This window comes from Galleria mellonella, unplaced genomic scaffold (assembly GCF_026898425.1).
Source record: "Galleria mellonella isolate WM207_F2 unplaced genomic scaffold, CSIRO_AGI_GalMel_v1 utg625, whole genome shotgun sequence".
In the NCBI taxonomy this organism is placed as follows: domain Eukaryota; kingdom Metazoa; phylum Arthropoda; class Insecta; order Lepidoptera; family Pyralidae; genus Galleria; species Galleria mellonella.
Window position 1 is genome coordinate 876 of NW_026442129.1, and position 20,021 is coordinate 20,896.

A 20,021-nucleotide genomic window follows, 5' to 3' on the forward strand; every position below is an offset into this window, starting at 1 on the left:
GGAGATTGCTCTTTTTTTTTTTACATCTCGTATCCCCTCTGCGCTATCGGTATACGCTGACGGGGCACCAGTAAGAGGTAATAGGTGAGGATGAAACAAGTCAGTTGGCCCATTATATCATAATGGAATTTTTATTGTTTATTAACCGGCTCAAGCCCAATCTCAAACCAGTTTCCCTTTTTTTTTATATATATATATTTATTAGGTTGGCGTCGTTGCTTTAAAAGGGTACGGCGGCGATAAACCAGTCAGTAAGTCATTATAATTTTCACGTATTTTTCCTTAAAAGTGTATTTCTACTGATAAGGTTGCTCTCGGTTATATTATAATAATAACCTAATTAGTATTAAATACATTCAAACTGTTGTGACATGCAGGGACATTATGCGAAGTGTTTGCCGGATGGTTATTGGAGGCAATCGTTATTAATTTATTTATTTATTATAACATTTAGTAAAACAAATACTGTTCGAGTTACTATTTTCTAATGCGACTATTTATTTAAGTTTCAGGTTAATTTTATTCAAAGAAGTCTTTAGCATTCGATCTTTGCAAGGGGTTTTGCGATTTTAAATTTTTTGCACTTTGGTAACTTGTATAAAATACAGATTCTAAATAAGTGGAAGTGACCTGGCGGCGCCGTAAGCCAGCAGCACGTTGGCAACAGACGGCGTCTCGTCACAGTCCGCCGTCCGCGTCGTGTGTTATGGCATGGCAATTGCAGTACGATCAGGTACGCAGACAAATACATTTAATAGAGGTTGCACAACTTCTATGTTATTATTCGATTTTTTTTTATATAAAATAAATAAATAAATGAAAGTTTTCGTTCCGGTAGTGACTGTGAATTGTTTTACAGTTCTCGTAGTGTGTGCGCTGTGGTTGCTAGGGGCATCGTCTGTGGACGAGGAACTCGTGCTGCCGCCAGCGAACTGGCCGCAGTGCCCACTGCCACCGGCTCATTGCACGCCTCTCGACACTCACATTCATAACAATAAATACACATTCGAAGTCGAAGGTATTTATAATTACTTTAGAAGAATAAGCACACAAGTAACGAAAAAAAAAAAAAAAAAAAAAAAAAAAAAAAAAAAACAAGTATCACAATAAAATACATTAATTTAATTTTTTTTCAGGCAACAAATTCCATTTAATATATGACACAAAACTAAGCAAACTAGAAGTGTTTTGTTACGATAGACCGATCCTGGAGAGCGACTCGCTGCCGCGGTTCAGAGATGACGTCAGCCTGTCGACCCTAGTGAGCCACCAATGTCCCGCCCCGCGGGGGTCGTACTCTAGTGTACTATCACGATTCAATATCGCAGCGCTTTACTCGTTAAAACTGAAATTAGGACGAAGGAAACAACCGAGATCACCTCTACTGCCGGAACATTTTGTCGGTCTCAACATCAGCGATCTAGAGATTTTTGGTTCTTATCGACGTCCTATATACCCCGAGGATGGCTTTTTCGAATCATTGGATGGTGTAAAGAATTTGGACCTATTTGGTATCTCGCTATCCCCATTGCCGTTGTCGAATCAGCTGAGATCAGTGTCAGCGACATCTGGCGAGTCTAACGGAGAGTGGGGCGGCTGTGAACACCTGGAGAAACTTATGCTCGCCCACTGGAAGTGGTCGCAACAAGGCGCACCGATACGCTGGCTCGCCAACTGCTTGCGGCTGCGACAACTCGAGTTACAATCTGCAAAGATTCAAGTAATACTCGATAACGGATTCACAGTCCCATCCAGTGTGCGCAGTGTCGTAATTACTAGATGTAATACCGGAACACTATCAATTCCACCAAATTTCCTCGCTGATGCATCGAACTTGACCCATCTCGATGTGTCTGCGAATAATATGTCTAAACTGGACAGGTGCGTAAAGCTTGATCTATGTTTCCTTGTTCAAAATTATAGTACAAAAGTATATTGGTGATGTTACGTTGCAGTGGTGTACTGTCGCGGGTGGCGACGACACTAGTTAGCCTCGTCCTAGACAGCAACCCGCTGGGCGACCTGTGCAAGTACAGCCTTGACGCCAATGTGACCGACAGCGGTGAGCCACTTTCGTCACTCGATATTCTCTTTAGAATTAATCATGCAAATTTTAATAAGAAGGCGTAAGAGGAAGTTGGTCCTAACCAAGAGGAAAGCTAATGTTAGTATCGCCTCCCAACACCACTATCCACTCACGTCTTTCTATTTTTACCTCTTTCGTTGTTATATACCACTATTGGTGACGCCAGTTTAAAATTAATAACATTATTCATATTAGTATTTGCGCCTACTCGCTTTTCGCTATGGATAAGGGATGGGTACTTTACATGCTCGCAATTTTAGTGGTTATCTGTGGGCTATGGACCGATTGTGTCCGATCTTTGTCGGTGCTGCCCTCTCGCGCCGATGCCCTTCTTTTTCGAACTTCGTTTTGAGTAACCGCGACTGGCCGCTTTCCTACAACTTAATTAAAAAAAAAAATAATATTTATCGGCTGTGCTCCGTGTCATCTTTCGGACCATCGAACCCCGGATCCTGTAGAGAGCTGCTGGAATTGTTCGCAGGTGAGTACCTATCTTATTTTTGAAATTACGAAAAGCGAGGTAAAAACCAGCCGGCGACCCGGCTCACATATCGAAGGAAATAATTGTTATTCTTATTGAATTGCTTCACCATTTCTTTCTGGTCCTATCGAACCTTGGATGCCTTGCTAGTAATTTAATACGTATAATTGTATTGAAATAGGTAACAAACGTATCATAAGTTAATTGAATACGTTCGTTTAGGTAGGTAGATTTAACTTGCGTTCACTGCGTTACTGAAACGCCAACATAACACCTAAGTTATCGGGTTGTGTTTTGTTATTAGTCGCGGTTTTTAGCTATATTATAATACTCGACACTAAGTTAATTTGTCGTAGTATCTATAATAATTACGCCTAACAATAAGTTAATTTGTTAGAAGATTATTTTTAACATTTTTTGTGTAGGTAGTATAAAACTAAGTTCTTTGTTATACTATTGCGGACTTGTTTTAATAACTATATCATATTTACGCAATCTCTGCGGTATATCAAGCTATTTTTAAACAAGCATAGTGCACGTACCATCTTCGTTACTATAAATGTATTTAAATATATTTGATTATTAAAGATAGAGATATTTATTATATAGCACTAAGTTACTTTGCTATATTGTGGATACCTATATTTTTAAGAATAGTTCACATCTATTTGCATTGCTGTAATGCAGACAGCATTACATTAGGTGCATATTACATTTGTTTGTATAATATATACACTTAGCGGTTGCAAATATAGTATTATTTTGTCATATTTTTTCTAATTTAGATTATTAATTACTTAAATATTCTCGTATATACTGGAGTTTAAGTATCAGTACAAAAGGTAAATTATATGTAATTAGTAGCCATTTGTAGTAGAAGTTGTAATAGTAATAAGTTATTTGCTATATGCTAGGTCTATTCCTTTACATTGCGGTTTGTTTACATTTTATCTCATTTCAAAAGAAACGCCACATTATTGGTATCCCATGCAAAATTAGCTTAACTAAACAAAAAGTGTTGCTTTGAATATTGCTGTTGTTTAGGTAAAATTGTTTAACGATTGTTTATGCATTTACTGACACGTCATAAATTTATTATATTCAATTGAAAGTGTTAGCAAGTTAATAGAATTGTTGTTTAGTGATATGAGTGATATTTATTATATACCTGTTCAAGTATAAACAACGTTTACACATATTTGAGTATTGTAATTATTTGTTGAATTTATGAAAAATAATAATTAACTTAATTTTATTTAATTAGTATAGGTACATACCTATAGATACTATGAGAACTAAGAATATACATAATTTTTTTAGTGGTTATCTATTGGTAATTGTAATAAACATGATTATTGACCTATAATCGAACATTAGTAATAACGAGGTGTCCCTATAGGTTTCTCTAACGGAATTTAATATTTTAAATAATTTATTTACTTGAAGTAGAATTTGTTAGTTTTAACTAGGTTTCTTGAAATTAAACATAACTTTATAAAAACAATACTTTTAAATAATTATCGTTTCTTATATAAACATATGAGGTGTTAATAAATCTTATTTAGTTTTTAAATTGTATATTATAGTAATTATCTTACCATGGTTCCAATTAAGGATCTTGAAAAGAAAATTAAATTGTATGAAGCTCAACGAGATCGTTCTTTTAGTCGGGTGCAAGCCATTTATGACTTAATACCAGATATTTATAAAAATGAAACTATTAAAAAACAATTTTTGAGTAAAGTTCGTACCTTGGAACAGTTACGTTCTGAATTTAAGGAAATAGTAGAACAAATTAATTGGATGAATATTGAATTAAATAAAGATTTTGAACCTTCCTTTTCGAGTTTAGATTCATTTGATGACTTATACTGTGAAATAAACCTGGTGTATGATCAGCTTTCTGCGTCATCCCAGTCTTCTCAGGCACAGCCTTTAAATGAAAAGGCTGTAACTGTAACGTCTAATAGTAATGATTATATGAAGATTCCCCGCATCGAGTTACCATTTTATAATGGCGATATACAGCAGTTCCCTTTCTTTTACGAAAGTTTCAAGCGTATGATACATGATAACAATAATTTAACAGATTCTGATAAAGTACATTATTTGTTTAATCAATTAACTGGTAAAGCCAGGTCTATAATTGTAGGCGTTGTACCTTCTGCGGAAAATTATTTAACAGTTTGGGAAACGTTAAAACTTAAATATTATGATAAACGTGAATTGGGTACTTCTTATTTGAATCAGTTACTTTCAATGAAACCTCTTGTTGGTGCTTCGGCACAAAATCTGGAAGATTTTATTGATAAGTTTGCAGCTACAATTGCTGCCTTAAATCAACTTAAGCTTGAAAATGTAACTGAATTTATTTTTGTTCATTTGGGTCTTAAGTTACTAGATCCTGATACTGCAAGAAGTTTCGAAATGTCGATTCGGAATAATAATGGTATGCCAGGTTATGAGGAGTTCGTTCATTTTGTGCGAGAACATGTTAAAGTTCTCTATCGAACCTCACAACCACGTCCTTCAATTAAAAATGAAAGATTTGTTAGCAAATCTACTAACAGTAATCGCTTGCGTACCAATCATGCACATGTTTCAACTGGTGATCCTCGTTCTAAGTGTCTGTTTTGCAACAGTGCAGTTCATGTAAAAATTTCAAATTGTGATAAATTCTTAAAATTGAATCCCATTGAGAGGTATCAATATGTAAAAGATAAGAAGTTGTGTACTAATTGTCTTAGTTCTCAACATTGGTCTTCCCGCTGTACGTCACAGCATGTTTGTAGTAAGTGTGACGGAAAGCATCACACGATTCTCCATTTTAATAATAAGCCTCCATCGCAAGCCACTGTGGCTCTTAGTAATACTGAACCATGTATTAATAATAAAGTGAACAATGGAGTTCAATTTGAAAGTGAAGGTGATCACCAAGTTTTAAATAATCAGGTATCTTTGTGTACAATGTCAACTGAAAAACGAGTTGTATCTCCAACTACTGAAGTTTTGGGTACAGCAAAGGTTGTTGCTGCTTGTCGTAATGGCAAAGAGATTTTAATTAGAGCTCTCCTTGATCCTGGTTCGCAGAAAAATTATATATCTGCCAAGGGTGCTAGACGACTAGGCTTATCTGTCAATAAAAGTTTATCAGCTTCAGTTAAAGGTATTGGTGGTTCTACTCAAGTTGTAAAGGGTAGCGTTAATTTTGTATTTCGTTCCACAATTCAACATGGGAAAAAGTATTCTATAGAAGCGCTTGTTTTAGAAAATATTACATCTAGATTGCCTACTTGCCCTATAGATATTACTAAAATATCTGGATTTGAGGGTATTGCATTAGCAGATAATTCGTGGAGCGTCCCTAATGAAGTTGATTTATTAATAGGTGTACAATTGTTTACCAATGTATTATTGCCGGGTAAGATAGTTAATGCCCCAGGCCAACCGAGTGCTATCGAGACGACTTTAGGTTATATCGTTCTTGGTGATGCTCCTATTACGACAGTGTGTACTTCGTCTCTTAGTTTTTGTGCTACATATGAAGTCAATAATTTAATAAAAAAGTTTTGGGAAATTGAGGACTTAGGAAATTCTCCTATTCTCAGTCTAGAAGATAAACAGGCTGAGGATATATTTAAATCAACTGTTAAGCGAACTAGCTACGGTCAATATGAAGTTGCTTTACCTTTTAAACTTGATTCTGAAAATTTAGGAAATTCTTTGAAGGCTGCAGAGCGCAGTTATTTACGATTAGAATCGAAGCTTCGTTCTCAACCAGCAGTTAAGTTGGCGTATGATGAGGTTATTACTGACCACCTTAAAAAAAAAAAAAAAAAAAAAAAAAAAAGGGATACTTGTCTGAAGTAGATATTGTGCCTCAAGAGAAAGCATATTATATTCCTCACCGGGCTGTTATTCGTGAGGATAAGATTACTACAAAATTGAGAGTCGTTCTTAATGCTAGTTTTCCTACTGACTCTGGTTTGTCTTTGAATGATATTTTGCATGCAGGCCCTAGTCTGCACGCGGATTTGTTTTCTATTTTATTAAATTTACGTTTGTTTCTAGTTGCTATTTCGGCAGATGTTCGTCAAATGTATTTAGCAATCCATGTTCGTGAAAAGGATCGTCCATTTCAGCGTATTTTGTATCGTTTTGATTTTAATGGACCAATCAAGGTTTATCAATATAACCGTGTTGCTTTCGGTTTGCGATCCAGCCCTTTTTTGGCGTTACGTACTATACAACAACTTTTGGAGGATGAAGGCGATCGTTTTCCTGTTGCCAAAGAAATTGTTTCTCGTGATATTTTCATGGACGATATCGTTAGTTCCATTATAAATGAACAGAAAGCTAACGATGCTGTGCGTGAGTTAAATGAGCTCTTCACGGCTGGGGGATTTGAATTGGCAAAATGGTCTTCCAATTCAGATCGTATATTACAGGAAATACCTGAAGACAGGCATTTGTCACAGAGTGTCTCATTTGATAGTGATGATGATGACAATACTTTCAAAATCTTGGGACTACGTTGGGATCCCATCGATGATAATTTTACCTTTCAGGTTAATCATGATGAACGTCCATGTACTAAACGACATATACTGTCATATATTGCTCGGTTGTTTGATGTTTTAGGGTTAGTGGCCCCTATTGTACTTTTCGCTAAATTATTAATTAAAGATTTATGGATAGCAAAGATTGATTGGGACGATTCTCCCCCAGAAAATATTGTTAAAAAATGGCATCAGTTTCAACGTGAGTTGCCCCTAATTGAGCAGCTTAAATTTCCTCGTCACATTGGTGTAACAGAAAATTGTAGGTTGACAATTCTTGGGTTTGCTGATGCAAGTGAGAAAGCGTATGGCGGAGTAGTTTATGCCTGTGTTACTACTCCTAATAATGACAATATAATCACTTTGGTTTGTGCCAAGTCCAAAGTGTCCCCATTAAAAATTGTGTCACTTGCAAGACTAGAGTTATGTGCGGCTTTAGTTCTTGCACAACTCATAAAAAAGGTTGTTTTTAATTACATGCCTCGGTTTTCTGTTCATACGATTTTAGCATTTTCGGATTCAACAGTAGCATTAAGTTGGATCCACTCAGAGCCCTATCGATGGCAAACTTTTGTAGGCAATCGTGTGGCAAAAATACATGAGAATTTGCCTAGTAAACATTTCTATCACATTCGGGGATTAGATAACCCTAGTGATTGTTTATCTCGAGGGCTAACACCAGCACAACTAGTGAGTCACCCTCTTTGGCTTCACGGCCCTCCTTGGGCAAGTAAACCGAAAGATTTATGGCCTATTAAACCTTTTATACCTCAAGGTGAGTCAATTCCAGAGGCAAAATCAGTAGTTTTAATTTCTACTTGTGATTCAAAATCGAATGTATTATTTGAGTTATCTCGCAAGTTTTCATCATGGAGCAAATATCTTCGGTCTGTTGTTTATTTACTTAAATTTGCTAGAATATTACCTAAAGGGCCTATAAGCGCCGAGGATTTATCTAAGGCTGAAATTCACATAATACGAGCACTTCAAAGTGTTTATTTTGCACAAGAATTGGCAGATCTTTCAGCTGCGAACTTGTGTTCTAATTTAGTTAGACAATTGAAACCATTCTTAGATAATGGTGTTATTCGAGTTGGTGGCCGTTTGGATAACGCAGATGTATCCTATGAATTTAGACATCCCTTCTTGTTACCCAGACGTGATCATATTGTAGACATTCTTATTGATTACCATCATAGGAAGAATTGTCACGCAGGGCCTGAAACATTAATGTCCCTTTTGCGTTGCAATTATTGGATTATATCTGCACGACGAATTATTCGTCAGAGAATTCGTCAATGTTATTTTTGCTTTCGCTTAAAACCTCAAGCTCTTTTTCCAATGATGGCTGATTTGCCCTCATGTAGGGTAAATCAAGTAGAAAAACCATTTATTCATACTGGTTGTGATTATGCTGGACCTATTTCATATACGCCTCAGCGTCGTCGTGGTGTTAAAGCCCAGAAGGCGTATATTTGTATATTTACTTGTATGACTACTAGAGCAGTTCATATAGAACTTGCTACCGAACTTAGTACTGCTAGTTTTCTATCGGCTTTCAAGCGTTTCCTGTCCCGTCGTGGTCCGGTAAAATATATGCACTCTGATAACGGAACCAATTTTATTGGTGCCAAATCATACTTACGCGAACTGCATAAATTTTTAGCCAATGAGTATAAAAAATATTGGAAACAAGAGCTCGCGGAAAACCGTATTTCTTGGCAAATGATTTGCAGGAATGCCCCTCATCATGGCGGTAGCTGGGAGAGTATAGTGAAGGGAACGAAAACCCATTTGTATAGGACAATTGGTCAGCAAATATTATCTTATGAGGAATTGGTGACCGTACTCACACAGATTGAGGCATTGCTAAATTCACGACCACTGTGTGCTCTTAGTTCTGACCCTTCGGAACCCAGGGTTTTAACACCCGCTCATTTTCTTAATGTGGTGCCTTTAAGCTATTTACCTGCATATCCAAATATTACATCGTCTGACCACCTACTGCAGCGGTATGAATTATTGGATAAAATCGTACAATCTTTCTGGAAAAGATGGCGAAACGAGTATTTGCACACACTCCAAGTTAGACAAAAATGGAATACACCGTCAGTGCCTATTCAGGAAGGTACGGTTGTTGTATTAATGCAAGACAATATTGCTCCATTGTATTGGCCCCTTGGCCTGATAGTTAAAACCTTTCCGGGAAAGGACAATATAGTACGTATAGCACTTGTTAAGACTAAAAATGGTACTTATCAACGGCCTGTCGTGAAATTATGTCCTCTTCCTATGCAATAGTATTATTTAATTATAGTTAGTTTAGATACTCCATCAGGAGTCCGTAAAAGTTTAAATATTAGTATAATTTCTTATTATAGTGCGATGTAATAGTTATAGTTGTTATGTTGAAAGGCATCCTTTCAAGGCTGGGGGAGAATGGTGACGCCAGTTTAAAATTAATAACATTATTCATATTAGTATTTGCGCCTACTCGCTTTTCGCTATGGATAAGGGATGGGTACTTTACATGCTCGCAATTTTAGTGGTTATCTGTGGGCTATGGACCGATTGTGTCCGATCTTTGTCGGTGCTGCCCTCTCGCGCCGATGCCCTTCTTTTTCGAACTTCGTTTTGAGTAACCGCGACTGGCCGCTTTCCTACAACTTAATTAAAAAATAATATTTATCGGCTGTGCTCCGTGTCATCTTTCGGACCATCGAACCCCGGATCCTGTAGAGAGCTGCTGGAATTGTTCGCAGGTGAGTACCTATCTTATTTTTGAAATTACGAAAAGCGAGGTAAAAACCAGCCGGCGACCCGGCTCACATATCGAAGGAAATAATTGTTATTCTTATTGAATTGCTTCACCAACTATGATAAGTCTCGCCTTGTTAATTAAAAAAAAAAAATGCGGCTTTAGTACTTTTACTACTAATCACCAGATTCTGTCACCCTCTAGTGTCAAGAGCTTTAATCTGTCTTTCTGCATATGCGTCCTTCTGTTGCTCTTGAGAATAATTCTCATATATATTATATAATATAATTAATAATTTTATTCCTGCTTTTTTTTATATTTGTCAAGTTGTCATAAACCTATGTTTCTGTCCGTTGCAGCGCGATCGGGATTGAGCCTATGGTTGCCAATGCTAGAGCATTTATCGCTGATGGGCACAGGCGTAACGCGGATCTGCTCAAGCTGGCCCGTCGACATGCCCGCGCTCACATACCTTGACCTCTCTCAAAATTCAGTCCACACTTTACAGGTCAGTCATATTGTAAGACTACTATTCTATAGGAACATCTGAAAAATTAGAGAAATTTTAATATCAATACAGTTATTAGCGGTTAACAAAATACAATAATCACAGAATCTACGTATTTCTGGGTGTTCATAGATGAATCTGTGGTAGAATACTGAGACAGAGTTAGTCCAATACAATGTTCCTTCAAATCTCATCTTTATCGTTACCTCTTTCTGTTTACCTGGGCTCGACTCTCCTTGCCCTCGTGTGCCTTTTATTTTATTTTATTTTTTTTAACGTCTGGAAAATGCTTTATGCAGACCCATACACCTTGTGGGAGGTGAATGGGTACTGTGGGAGTCCCCCCGTAAGGTGGGGGTGTACCCACCAAAAACCAGACGATATACCCTCGAGGTGCCATATGTCGGAGACATGGGTTCGCTTTCGCACTCACCACATCTCCGACGGCAGCGACCCGCCCCTTGATGGTAAGAGCAGGTCTCCTCTCTCAAGATAGGGTGGATGGCGTGCTCACCCTACCACTCGGGGGATGCGCCGGTATATTAGCACATCCCCCAGGACCATTGGGACAATACCTTCCCACAGGTATCACCCCGGCCCCAGTGGGGAAGGAGGAGGGGCGGAACTGGGCACGCCTCTTCTTCTGCGTCTGACTCGTCTGCGGCGGATTGACGGTGCGAGAGTGGCACTCTCCCGCTCCCTTTCCGCCGCCTCCTTCTGCGACATGACGGCATCGCAGAAGACGAGCATTGCTTCCCACGATCTCTCACTGCTCACCATCCGCCGGACTACGGCGGGCAGCGAGAGATCGGTCCCCACTACCGCGGACAAGACACGACGCTCATCGGCATACGCTGGGCACTCCTCCAGCGTATGCTCCGCCGTGTCCTGGTCCGCTCCACAGGCATGGCACTCCTCCGTCGGCTCCCTGCGCGCGATATGACACAGATATCGCCCAAAGCACCCATGCCCGGACAGTATCTGTGTCATCCTGAAGGTCAGCGGCCTTCGCCGCCTGTCCATCCACTTCTTAAGAAGTGGACGGATAGCCTCGACGGTCCTCCGGCCGGCCGATGGCTCGGCCAGCCGCTGTTCCCACTCCCGCTGCAGGACCCGTCGAACGTGGGACTTCCGCAGCGCAACTTCCAGGCTGGAAGGCTCGGCACCCTGACGCCTCCGCTCCGCACGCCACTCGTAGACCGACGCACAGGCATTGGCCTCCAACTCCCAGGGCGGCGAGCCCGCCATCGCCCATGCCCCCTCCGTGAAGATAGTGCGGTATCCGCGTATAATGCGGATCGCCATGGCCCCATGTGGCCTGTTTAAACAGGCCACATTTTGCCTACTCAGGGCCCTGTTCCATATCGGGGCCCCGTATAAGGCCATGGACCTCACCACCCCAAGGTAAAGGCGGCATGTGCTCCCTCCTGGCCCTCCTATGTTTGGTAGCAGCCGGCTTAGAGCACCGGCAGCCGCCATAAGGCGGGGGGCCAACCTCTGGAAGTGCCTACGGAAGTTCCAGCGACTGTCTAAGTCAAGCCCCAAGTACCTCATATGGGGCTTGACGACCAATCTCTGGCCACTGACCATTATGTAGGCTCTCTCTGGTGGCGCTCGTCGGGGTCTGTGAAAGCAAAGTACCTCCGACTTCTCCAGCGCCATATGGAGCCCAAGGCGACGCGCACGACCGACGACGAGTGCCACACTTGCCGTGGCAAGACGGGCAGCCTGCCCTCGTGTGCTTGATAATTTTTGTTCTTTCGAATAATATTTATATTTAATATATTACAGTATGAAGCTATCCATTGGTTGGGCTCCCGACCTTCTGAGCTCATCTTAACGGATAACGACGTCAGAGTCATCATGTACCATAGAACTAACTACCAGAACTTACTCAAACATAATTGCACACAGGTAAATTGTAAAACATTTGAATATAACTTAAACGTGACATGACAACAATAATTAACACTTTGGAATAGACACAAACATTAATATAATAATACAGTGCAGTCTCATTTTCCTTTGGCGTAAACAGAAATCGAACAGAAATATTACATAAATAATATAAATCAATTTGCAATTGAAACTACATTATTGTTCATTCACAGAGCCATGTAACAGTGCATATCACACACCCGCTGACTTGTGATTGTCATACATACTGGTTCGCGAGGTCCTTCGCCGACTGTCCAGGGCACGTGTCCTGGCTGGAGACACCGAAATGTAAATCTGGCAAACTCGTGTCGGAGGCCTCAGTCGATGACATGATATGCGCACGACACGGCATCAACTGTTCTGCTGGCTGCAAGTGTTTCTCGAGAGAGAACCTAGAGACTACCATTGCTAATTGCACGGACTCCGCGCTAGAACATTTACCAGCCGTCCCTCGGCTGAGCCATCTTTACGCAGCCTTCAATCGTATCGATGATTTCAATAGCAGCGACATTCCGGAAACACTCATTGTAAGTTATCGTGATATTTCACATGTCATGTTCTACACTTATTTCAGTTCTCTAATCTTTTATTAATAAAGAACATATGTAAATAGATCTCAAGATGATGTAATGACAGTTTGCAGATCTGAAGTATAACAGCATTACCCACTTGTCTGCGGAGACGGCGAGCAAGCTGTTGTCGATGGGCGAGCGGCAGGTGCTGCTCGCTGGCAACTTGCTGTTGTGCGATTGCAACAACAAACCGTTTCTCAATGTTTTATACAAACATCAAAACCAGGTAAGAAAAAAAAAATCTTTGTACTTTAAATATATACATGCATCTTATAATATTCTAAATAATGGGTCGAAGAGAATAATCATGTTTGCCACTCATTAGCCAATAAACTAAATAATTTTTATCGGAGTTTGCTAAATTTGTTTATTATAACGTAATTCTTTGAGTTCAAAGCAGAATCTTAGAACTAAGATTAATAGTTGAGACAGAGATATCCACGCACGCACAAACTATCCATTTCCTGTATTTAGACAGGAAGTTTACAAGAGCCCTTTCTATAATATCATATCAATATATGTATACACACATGTTATTATATTTAATTATCTGCTTAGGTTTTAGATTACAATTTGACGACATGCCTCGATGAGACTCCACTGACGTCCATCGACATAGAAGATCTGTGCGCATTACCTCCACCCGCACTGCTGTTGTACAGCTTGGCTCCGGTAGTGATGCTACTGATAGCATCACTACTGGCTTTTGGCCTGTGTTACTACTACCGACACGAATTAAAGGTATACCTATACGCGCGCGGCTGCTGCATGTTCTGGGTGCACGAGGAGGAGCTGGACCGCGACAAGAAGTACGATGCGTTCGTTTCGTTCTCTCACGCGGACGAACAGTTCGTGCACGAGAGCTTGGCTGCGGAACTCGAGCGGGAGCCATGCGGTTTCAGACTGTGCATCCACACACGCGACTGGTTGCTCGGTGAGTGGATACCGACGCAGATCGCTGTCTCCGTGGAGCAGTCGCGGCGGACTATCATCGTATTGTCCCGCAACTTCCTCAGCTCAATATGGGGACGTTTGGAGTTTCGTACGGCTCACATTAACGCCATGCGAGAAGGTTGGGCGCGAGTTATTATCATTTTGCTAGAAGAAGTGAACGATCACGCAGAATTGGACGCGGAACTGAAAGCTTATCTCTCCTCGAATACATATGTGAAATGGGGTGATCCATACTTCTGGGATAAATTGAGATATGCTCTGCCGCACCGACGTGGTGAGAGGCGGGCACTTAGAGCCGGCGAGGAGGTGGCGCGGGACTTGCATCATATAATGGCACGCGAGGCGCTCGGGCCCGGGCAGTTCGCTGACGCCGCGCCACTCGAGCTCCGTTTGCCGGCACCACAAATGCTATGCATAGAAGCTCCAAATTAAACTTTTGCTTTTAGAGAACAAAATAATTGTATTTGAAATCAATGTTATTATTAATTAAAATTAATTAACTATTGAATTTTTTTTCTTTATATTTCAATAATTAACTTTGTGTATATAATTTAAAATACTAGGTACTTATCTTGACAGTGTTTAACTTCTATAGTACTCATACTATTGTTTATACTGTGGTTTAACAAAACTATGTCTAAGTTATTAAACATTATTTAATCAGCGTAATATTGTTTATTTGTAAAGTTTATATGCCAATGTCTGTATAAAGAGAGAAGAAATAAAATTTATTGGTATAAATACCTTTAATATTTAATAAGATACACCTTTCTTTTGTTTAGACAAAAACAGATTTAGAGACGCCTTTGTAGTGAGACTTATAACCATGTACAGAACAACTGTCCATCGCAAATTTAACTTTTACGTGGTAAGACGCTTAGGATTTTATATATATATAGGTTTATATGAACCCGAAACAAGAATTGCTGACTGGCTCTAACAAAGCAGATTGTTCGGATTTTTTTTTAGTAATTTAGACAAAAATAAAACAGAATCTATTTTTTTTGCAATATAGAATGGCAAACAAGCTGACATGCGTTGCCATTCCTGAGGACTCAGATGTTATTCCTCTGTGCCCTGTAAATTCACGCCCGATGTCACATAATATTTGTAATAATTTTAGCAAATGTACTTAGTAAATGTAACTTTAGCAAAGCACAGAATAAGGAAAACCTGCCTGCTACGGCCACGTAATGCCCACTTAATGTATTGTTCTCGAGTCGATATAGTATAGTATATTACAGCAAGTATCATCCTGAATTCTCGTCAGTGATTAAAAGAGACAAAATATTAGAAGCGATTAAAAAGTTCAATAAGAATAAAGCTCCTAATGATAAGTTAAATACATCTCATTTAAATTTGAAAGTACCTAAAAAAACAATATTTGTATCTGAAACTCTGACCCAAAAAACTCGAAGACTTTTTTATCTCTCTCGAGAATATGCTCGAAATAATGGCTATGCTTTTTGCTGGACCTCCAGAGGAGTTATATATCTTCGTAAAGCTGAAAATATGCCTCTATACAGAATTAACGACGAGAGTGATCTTCCTAAGCCGAAACAGATAATTTGACTAGATTTCTTGTTGTTTGTCGCATTTAATTTTATTCTGGTTTACTTTGATCTTACTTATTTTATTATATGTAGTAATTATTATAGTATTAACATATTAAGCAAATCTGCTGTTAAATTATCCACATTTACTTCTAGAAAAGTACATGCATTTACACAACAACTTACATCACATATATCTCATCATATTACATCTGTCTGTTTTAAAATGGTCTTATATTTGTTTGCCTTTTTGTCTAAAAACTTAAAAATGGCTCAGATTTTGAAGTCGGTGATATCATTACTTATCATTAAAAAAAAAAATGGTTCATTTATTTTTATTTTTAAAATTCAATATATTAAATAATATTGCTGATGATTTGGATCAGATTGAGGTATCTAAATCTATGGTATGTGACACGGAAAAGTGTATTGACTTTGTTCCTAAAGAAAAATGTTTAAAAATTTTAACTCAAAATGTTCGCAGTATCGGTAAGAACTTTGATGGCCTTGTGGTGCTATTGGCGCAAATTAACGTAGATGTTGACATTTTGATTTTAACTGAATGTTGGTTATCATTCTCCCCTGTAATTCCAACTCTTAAAGGATATAATCACTGTGCAAACAAAATCTATCACAATCAGAATGAGGGTGTCATCATCTATTGGAAAAATACTCTCAATATTAATATAGAAGAACCGACTTTTAAACACGGTAATGCTCTTGTAATGGAGTTTGGATCTGAGTATGCCATAATAGCTATTTATCGATCGCCTTCTTACTGCAATATTGAACAATTCCTTGAATCACTTAATTTAATTTTGTCGAAACTAAAAACATTCAATAACATTGCGGTAATGGGAGATGTTAATATAAATATAACAAATGATTGTGAGGATCATAGATCAGTTCAGTATTTGACTCTTTTGGCAACACATGGTTTATTTCCAGCACACCTTTTCGTAACACGTGATAAAAGTAATTCATGTTTAGATCATGTGATGCTAAAATCTAAGAGTCGAGCCTTAACTATTGTACTTCAATCAACATTAACGGACCATAAAGCAGTGTTACTATGCTTATCATTTAATCAGATTGTAAATGTCTCGATCCAATTCGTTCAAAATTAAATATGATAAGTTTTAGCAAAAATATAGAAAATCTTGACTTGGAGTCTATTTTTCAAATTACCGATCCAAATGATGCCATTAATTTTTTAATTTCTAATCTACAGTCATTGATTAATAAACACACGACTACGTATAAAGTTCCTAGGTCTAAACGAATCTTAAAACCTTGGATTACTCCTGGTTTACTAAAATGTATAAAGAATAAAGATCAACTACATAGAAAACATAAAAAGTTTCCAGATAATGAAACTATCCGTTTAACTTACCATCGATATCGTAATTTCTGTAATGATATTATAAAGAAGGTTAAAACTGAATATGAAAGACAAGAATTAAGTAAAGCTGGTAATGATAGTAAAAAATTATGGAAAACTTTAAAAAATATAACTCATAGTGCTAAAAATAAACAACCACCTCATGAGCTTATAAATTTAAATGATCCCCAGCTATCAGTTGATGAAATTAATGACTATTATGCAAATGTAGGCCAAAATCTTGCAGGAAGGATGCCCCAGACTGGACAAAATTATCTTAATATTCCTTATGTTTCTTCCGGTAATAATTATTTTAATTCTTTTGTTATGCTCAGTACTGACGAAAATGAAATCTCACAATTAATAATGAACCTAAAAAATGATTGTTCAGTTGGATGGGATAACATATCTAATGTAATTCTTAACAAATTTAAAAATAAATTAAGTCCATATTTAACTTACATATTTAATTTATGTCTTAGCCAGGGTGTTTTTCGGATGCACTAAAAATTTCCCTACTTTATCCAATTCACAAGAGTGGTGATAGAGACCGTGTAATAAATTATAGACCAATTTCAATTCTTCCGTCTCTATCTAAAATATTAGAACGTATTATTAATATTAGACTAATAAAATTTCTTGAGAAAAATAAAATTTTGTCAGATAATCAATTTGGATTTCGTTCAGGAAGGTCCACTGATGATGCAGTGGAAGAGATGTTAAATTTTATATCTAGTAGCCTAGATCAGGGTAAAAAATGCCTGGGGATCTTCTTGGACATTGCTAAGGCTTTTGACACGGTCTCTGTTACTACACTTTTACATAAACTGGAGAAAAGTGGAATAAGGGTACTCAGCTTGCACTATTTGAGAGTTATCTTTCAAATAGAACACAAATGGTTGCAATAGGCAATTATAGGAGTAAACCTCTTCCCATAACCTATGGTGTCCCTCAGGGCAGTATTCTTGGCCCTACTTTATTTTTAATTTATATAAATAATCTATGTAAACTGAAACCCCTCCATGGTAATATCATATGTTATGCCGATGATACGGCTCTCCTTTTCACTGCAGATACTTGGGAGGAGGTATTTCGTGCTGCAAATGAGGGAATTAATGAAGTCACACAATGGCTTACTAATAATACTCTATCTCTAAATACAGAAAAAACTAAATATCTTGCATTTTCCATCCGGGAGTCTACTCAACCGTCTGTTAATTTATGTATTACTGCCCATACTTGTTTACCATTACAGCTAAAAAACAATAGAACATGCTCATGTAAATCTTTGGAAAGAACACAGCTAATAAAATATTTAGGTGTATTTATTGATAATAATTTAACATTTAAACAGCATATAAATAAATTAACTTGTAGAATTAGGAAACTTATTTACATTTTCAAACGTCTGAGGCAAGTTGCAGATATGAAAATTCTAAAACTAACTTATACTACATTGTGTCAGTCCCTTTTGACCTACTGTATAGTTGCTTGGGGTGGTGCTCCTAAGACAGTTCTAATAAATCTTGAGATTGCACAGAGAGCTGTTTTAAAGGTTATTAATTTCTATGATTTTCAATATCCCACAAACTTGCTATACCAAAAATGTAATGTTCTTTCTGTCCGTAAATTATATATTCTTAATACTATAAGTAAACAACATTCTATATATCAGTTTGATGCAAATATTTCTGAGCATAAAAGAAGAGTTAATGATGTTCAAGCTTTAAAAAGTTATAATAAATTTCACACATCATTTATTCGGAAGTTTTTATTATTTTTGGGACCATATTTATATAAAAAGGCAAATAAGGAATTATCTATATATTCAAAAACTAAACATATATGCAAAAGAATTGTTAGTAATTGGCTATTAAGTAAGACATATGATGAAACTGAGGATTTGTTATTAGTAGTATGTTAGGTTATGACTGCCATTTTAAAATAACTCATCCATTCCATACATTCACAAATTACACAGTCAAGATTTCATTTACAAAATATTATTTTGGGCAAATTAAATTATTACCGTATTAGTACCTTAACTTGTATTGTTTCTTTATTTGTATAATTTTGTGTCATTGTGCCGTATAGGGAAGAGCACTGCTTATCCTAAAGTACAGGATTTACCTATTTAGGGAGCAGAGTTTTACCTATATTTAAAATGTAACATTTATTTTTGAAATAAATTATTATTATTATTATTATATTATTATTACCTACCTACAACAGGCCAGGCGAATGTTGTCTAACAAGTTTCGATACATTTTTATTTATTTATACTTTTGCACACATTAAAAAATGTCTACGGGGCGGACTTAATGTTTGATGGCATTCTCTAACAGTCAACCGCCACGCCAAACAGAGAAAGCAAATGGCGGTGCATAGATTTTAAAAAAAGAAGTAGTATATTAAATAAATATTATAAATATTAAAAAAAAAAAAAAAATATAAATAAACATACAAACACATATAATATACTTACATATATATATATATATATATATATATATATATATATATATATATATATATATATAACCTGTTTCTTTGCATTGGTATCGAAAGGTGGCGATTGCTAAACATTCCCCCACCGTGGTCACCGTGGACGGCCTTTGCTACAGCTTCCTGCGCTACACTAGCGGCGTATTGCAGGACGAGAGATGGTAAGGCTAATTCTGCTAATATTGTAAATATGGAAGTCGTTTAAGATGTTTAGACGTTTGTAACTCAATCACTGTGCCGTATTAACACCGCAGAATCTTTGCACAATGACTGTGTGGTCCCGGCATAGAACAGGCCACCTCTTCCGTTCCCGTGGGTGTCGTAAGAGGCGACTAATGGAGGGCGAGGGATGGGCAGCAGCGTTAGCTCTTAAAACATCCCTAAAGCCCAATTGCGGTTGCCGATCCGCCTGCCAAGCGTGGCAACTACTGGCAACAACAACAAATTGTTTTAAATTTTATGTATGTTAGCATCATATATTTATTTGAATCTTCGCCTGTGTAAATATACCGATAAATGTGAAGGAAAATCCTTTCATTTTCCGTTCCCTAAATATGTTCAAATGTTTATAAGAAAGAAATAACTAACACTGTGTTTACGTGTGGTCCCGGCATCTATGCCGGGCCACCGCTTCCTATCCCGTGGGTGCCCTGGGTACAGAAAACAGGCGACTAAAGCAACTTAATTGTTGAGGAATTGTCAGGAACGCGTTCCTTTTGAAATATC

At 37.7% G+C, this 20,021-nt stretch overlaps 1 protein-coding gene across 2 annotated transcripts; it reads left to right on the top strand.

Moving 5' to 3' along the window:
- The first annotated feature begins 203 nt into the window (after positions 1–203).
- LOC113511129 (protein toll-like) lies at positions 204–14,364 on the top strand. 2 transcript variants are annotated; one of them, XM_052899688.1, is made up of 10 exons: positions 204–251; positions 609–733; positions 860–1,018; positions 1,137–1,881; positions 1,956–2,062; positions 10,244–10,392; positions 12,184–12,306; positions 12,504–12,857; positions 12,967–13,128; positions 13,461–14,364. In XM_052899688.1, exons 2-10 carry the CDS (start codon positions 712–714, stop codon positions 14,286–14,288), a joined length of 2,649 nt encoding a protein of 882 aa, XP_052755648.1. In that variant the 5' UTR covers positions 204–251; positions 609–711; the 3' UTR covers positions 14,289–14,364. The 2 variants fall into 2 exon arrangements, with proteins under 2 accessions (XP_052755648.1, XP_052755647.1); XM_052899687.1 differs by lacking the exon at positions 204–251 and having other exon boundaries at positions 258–733.
- Positions 14,365–20,021: the final 5,657 nt, after the last annotated feature.

Excerpts from the sequence above, each read along its gene's own strand:
- LOC113511129 (XM_052899688.1), top strand. The coding sequence starts at position 712 with ATGGCAATTGCAGTACGATCAG. Across the intron at positions 1,882-1,955 it reads AATATGTCTAAACTGGACAG|TGGTGTACTGTCGCGGGTGG; the intron begins GTGCGTAAAGCT and ends GTTACGTTGCAG. Across the intron at positions 12,858-12,966 it reads ACATTCCGGAAACACTCATT|TTTGCAGATCTGAAGTATAA; the intron begins GTAAGTTATCGT and ends ATGTAATGACAG.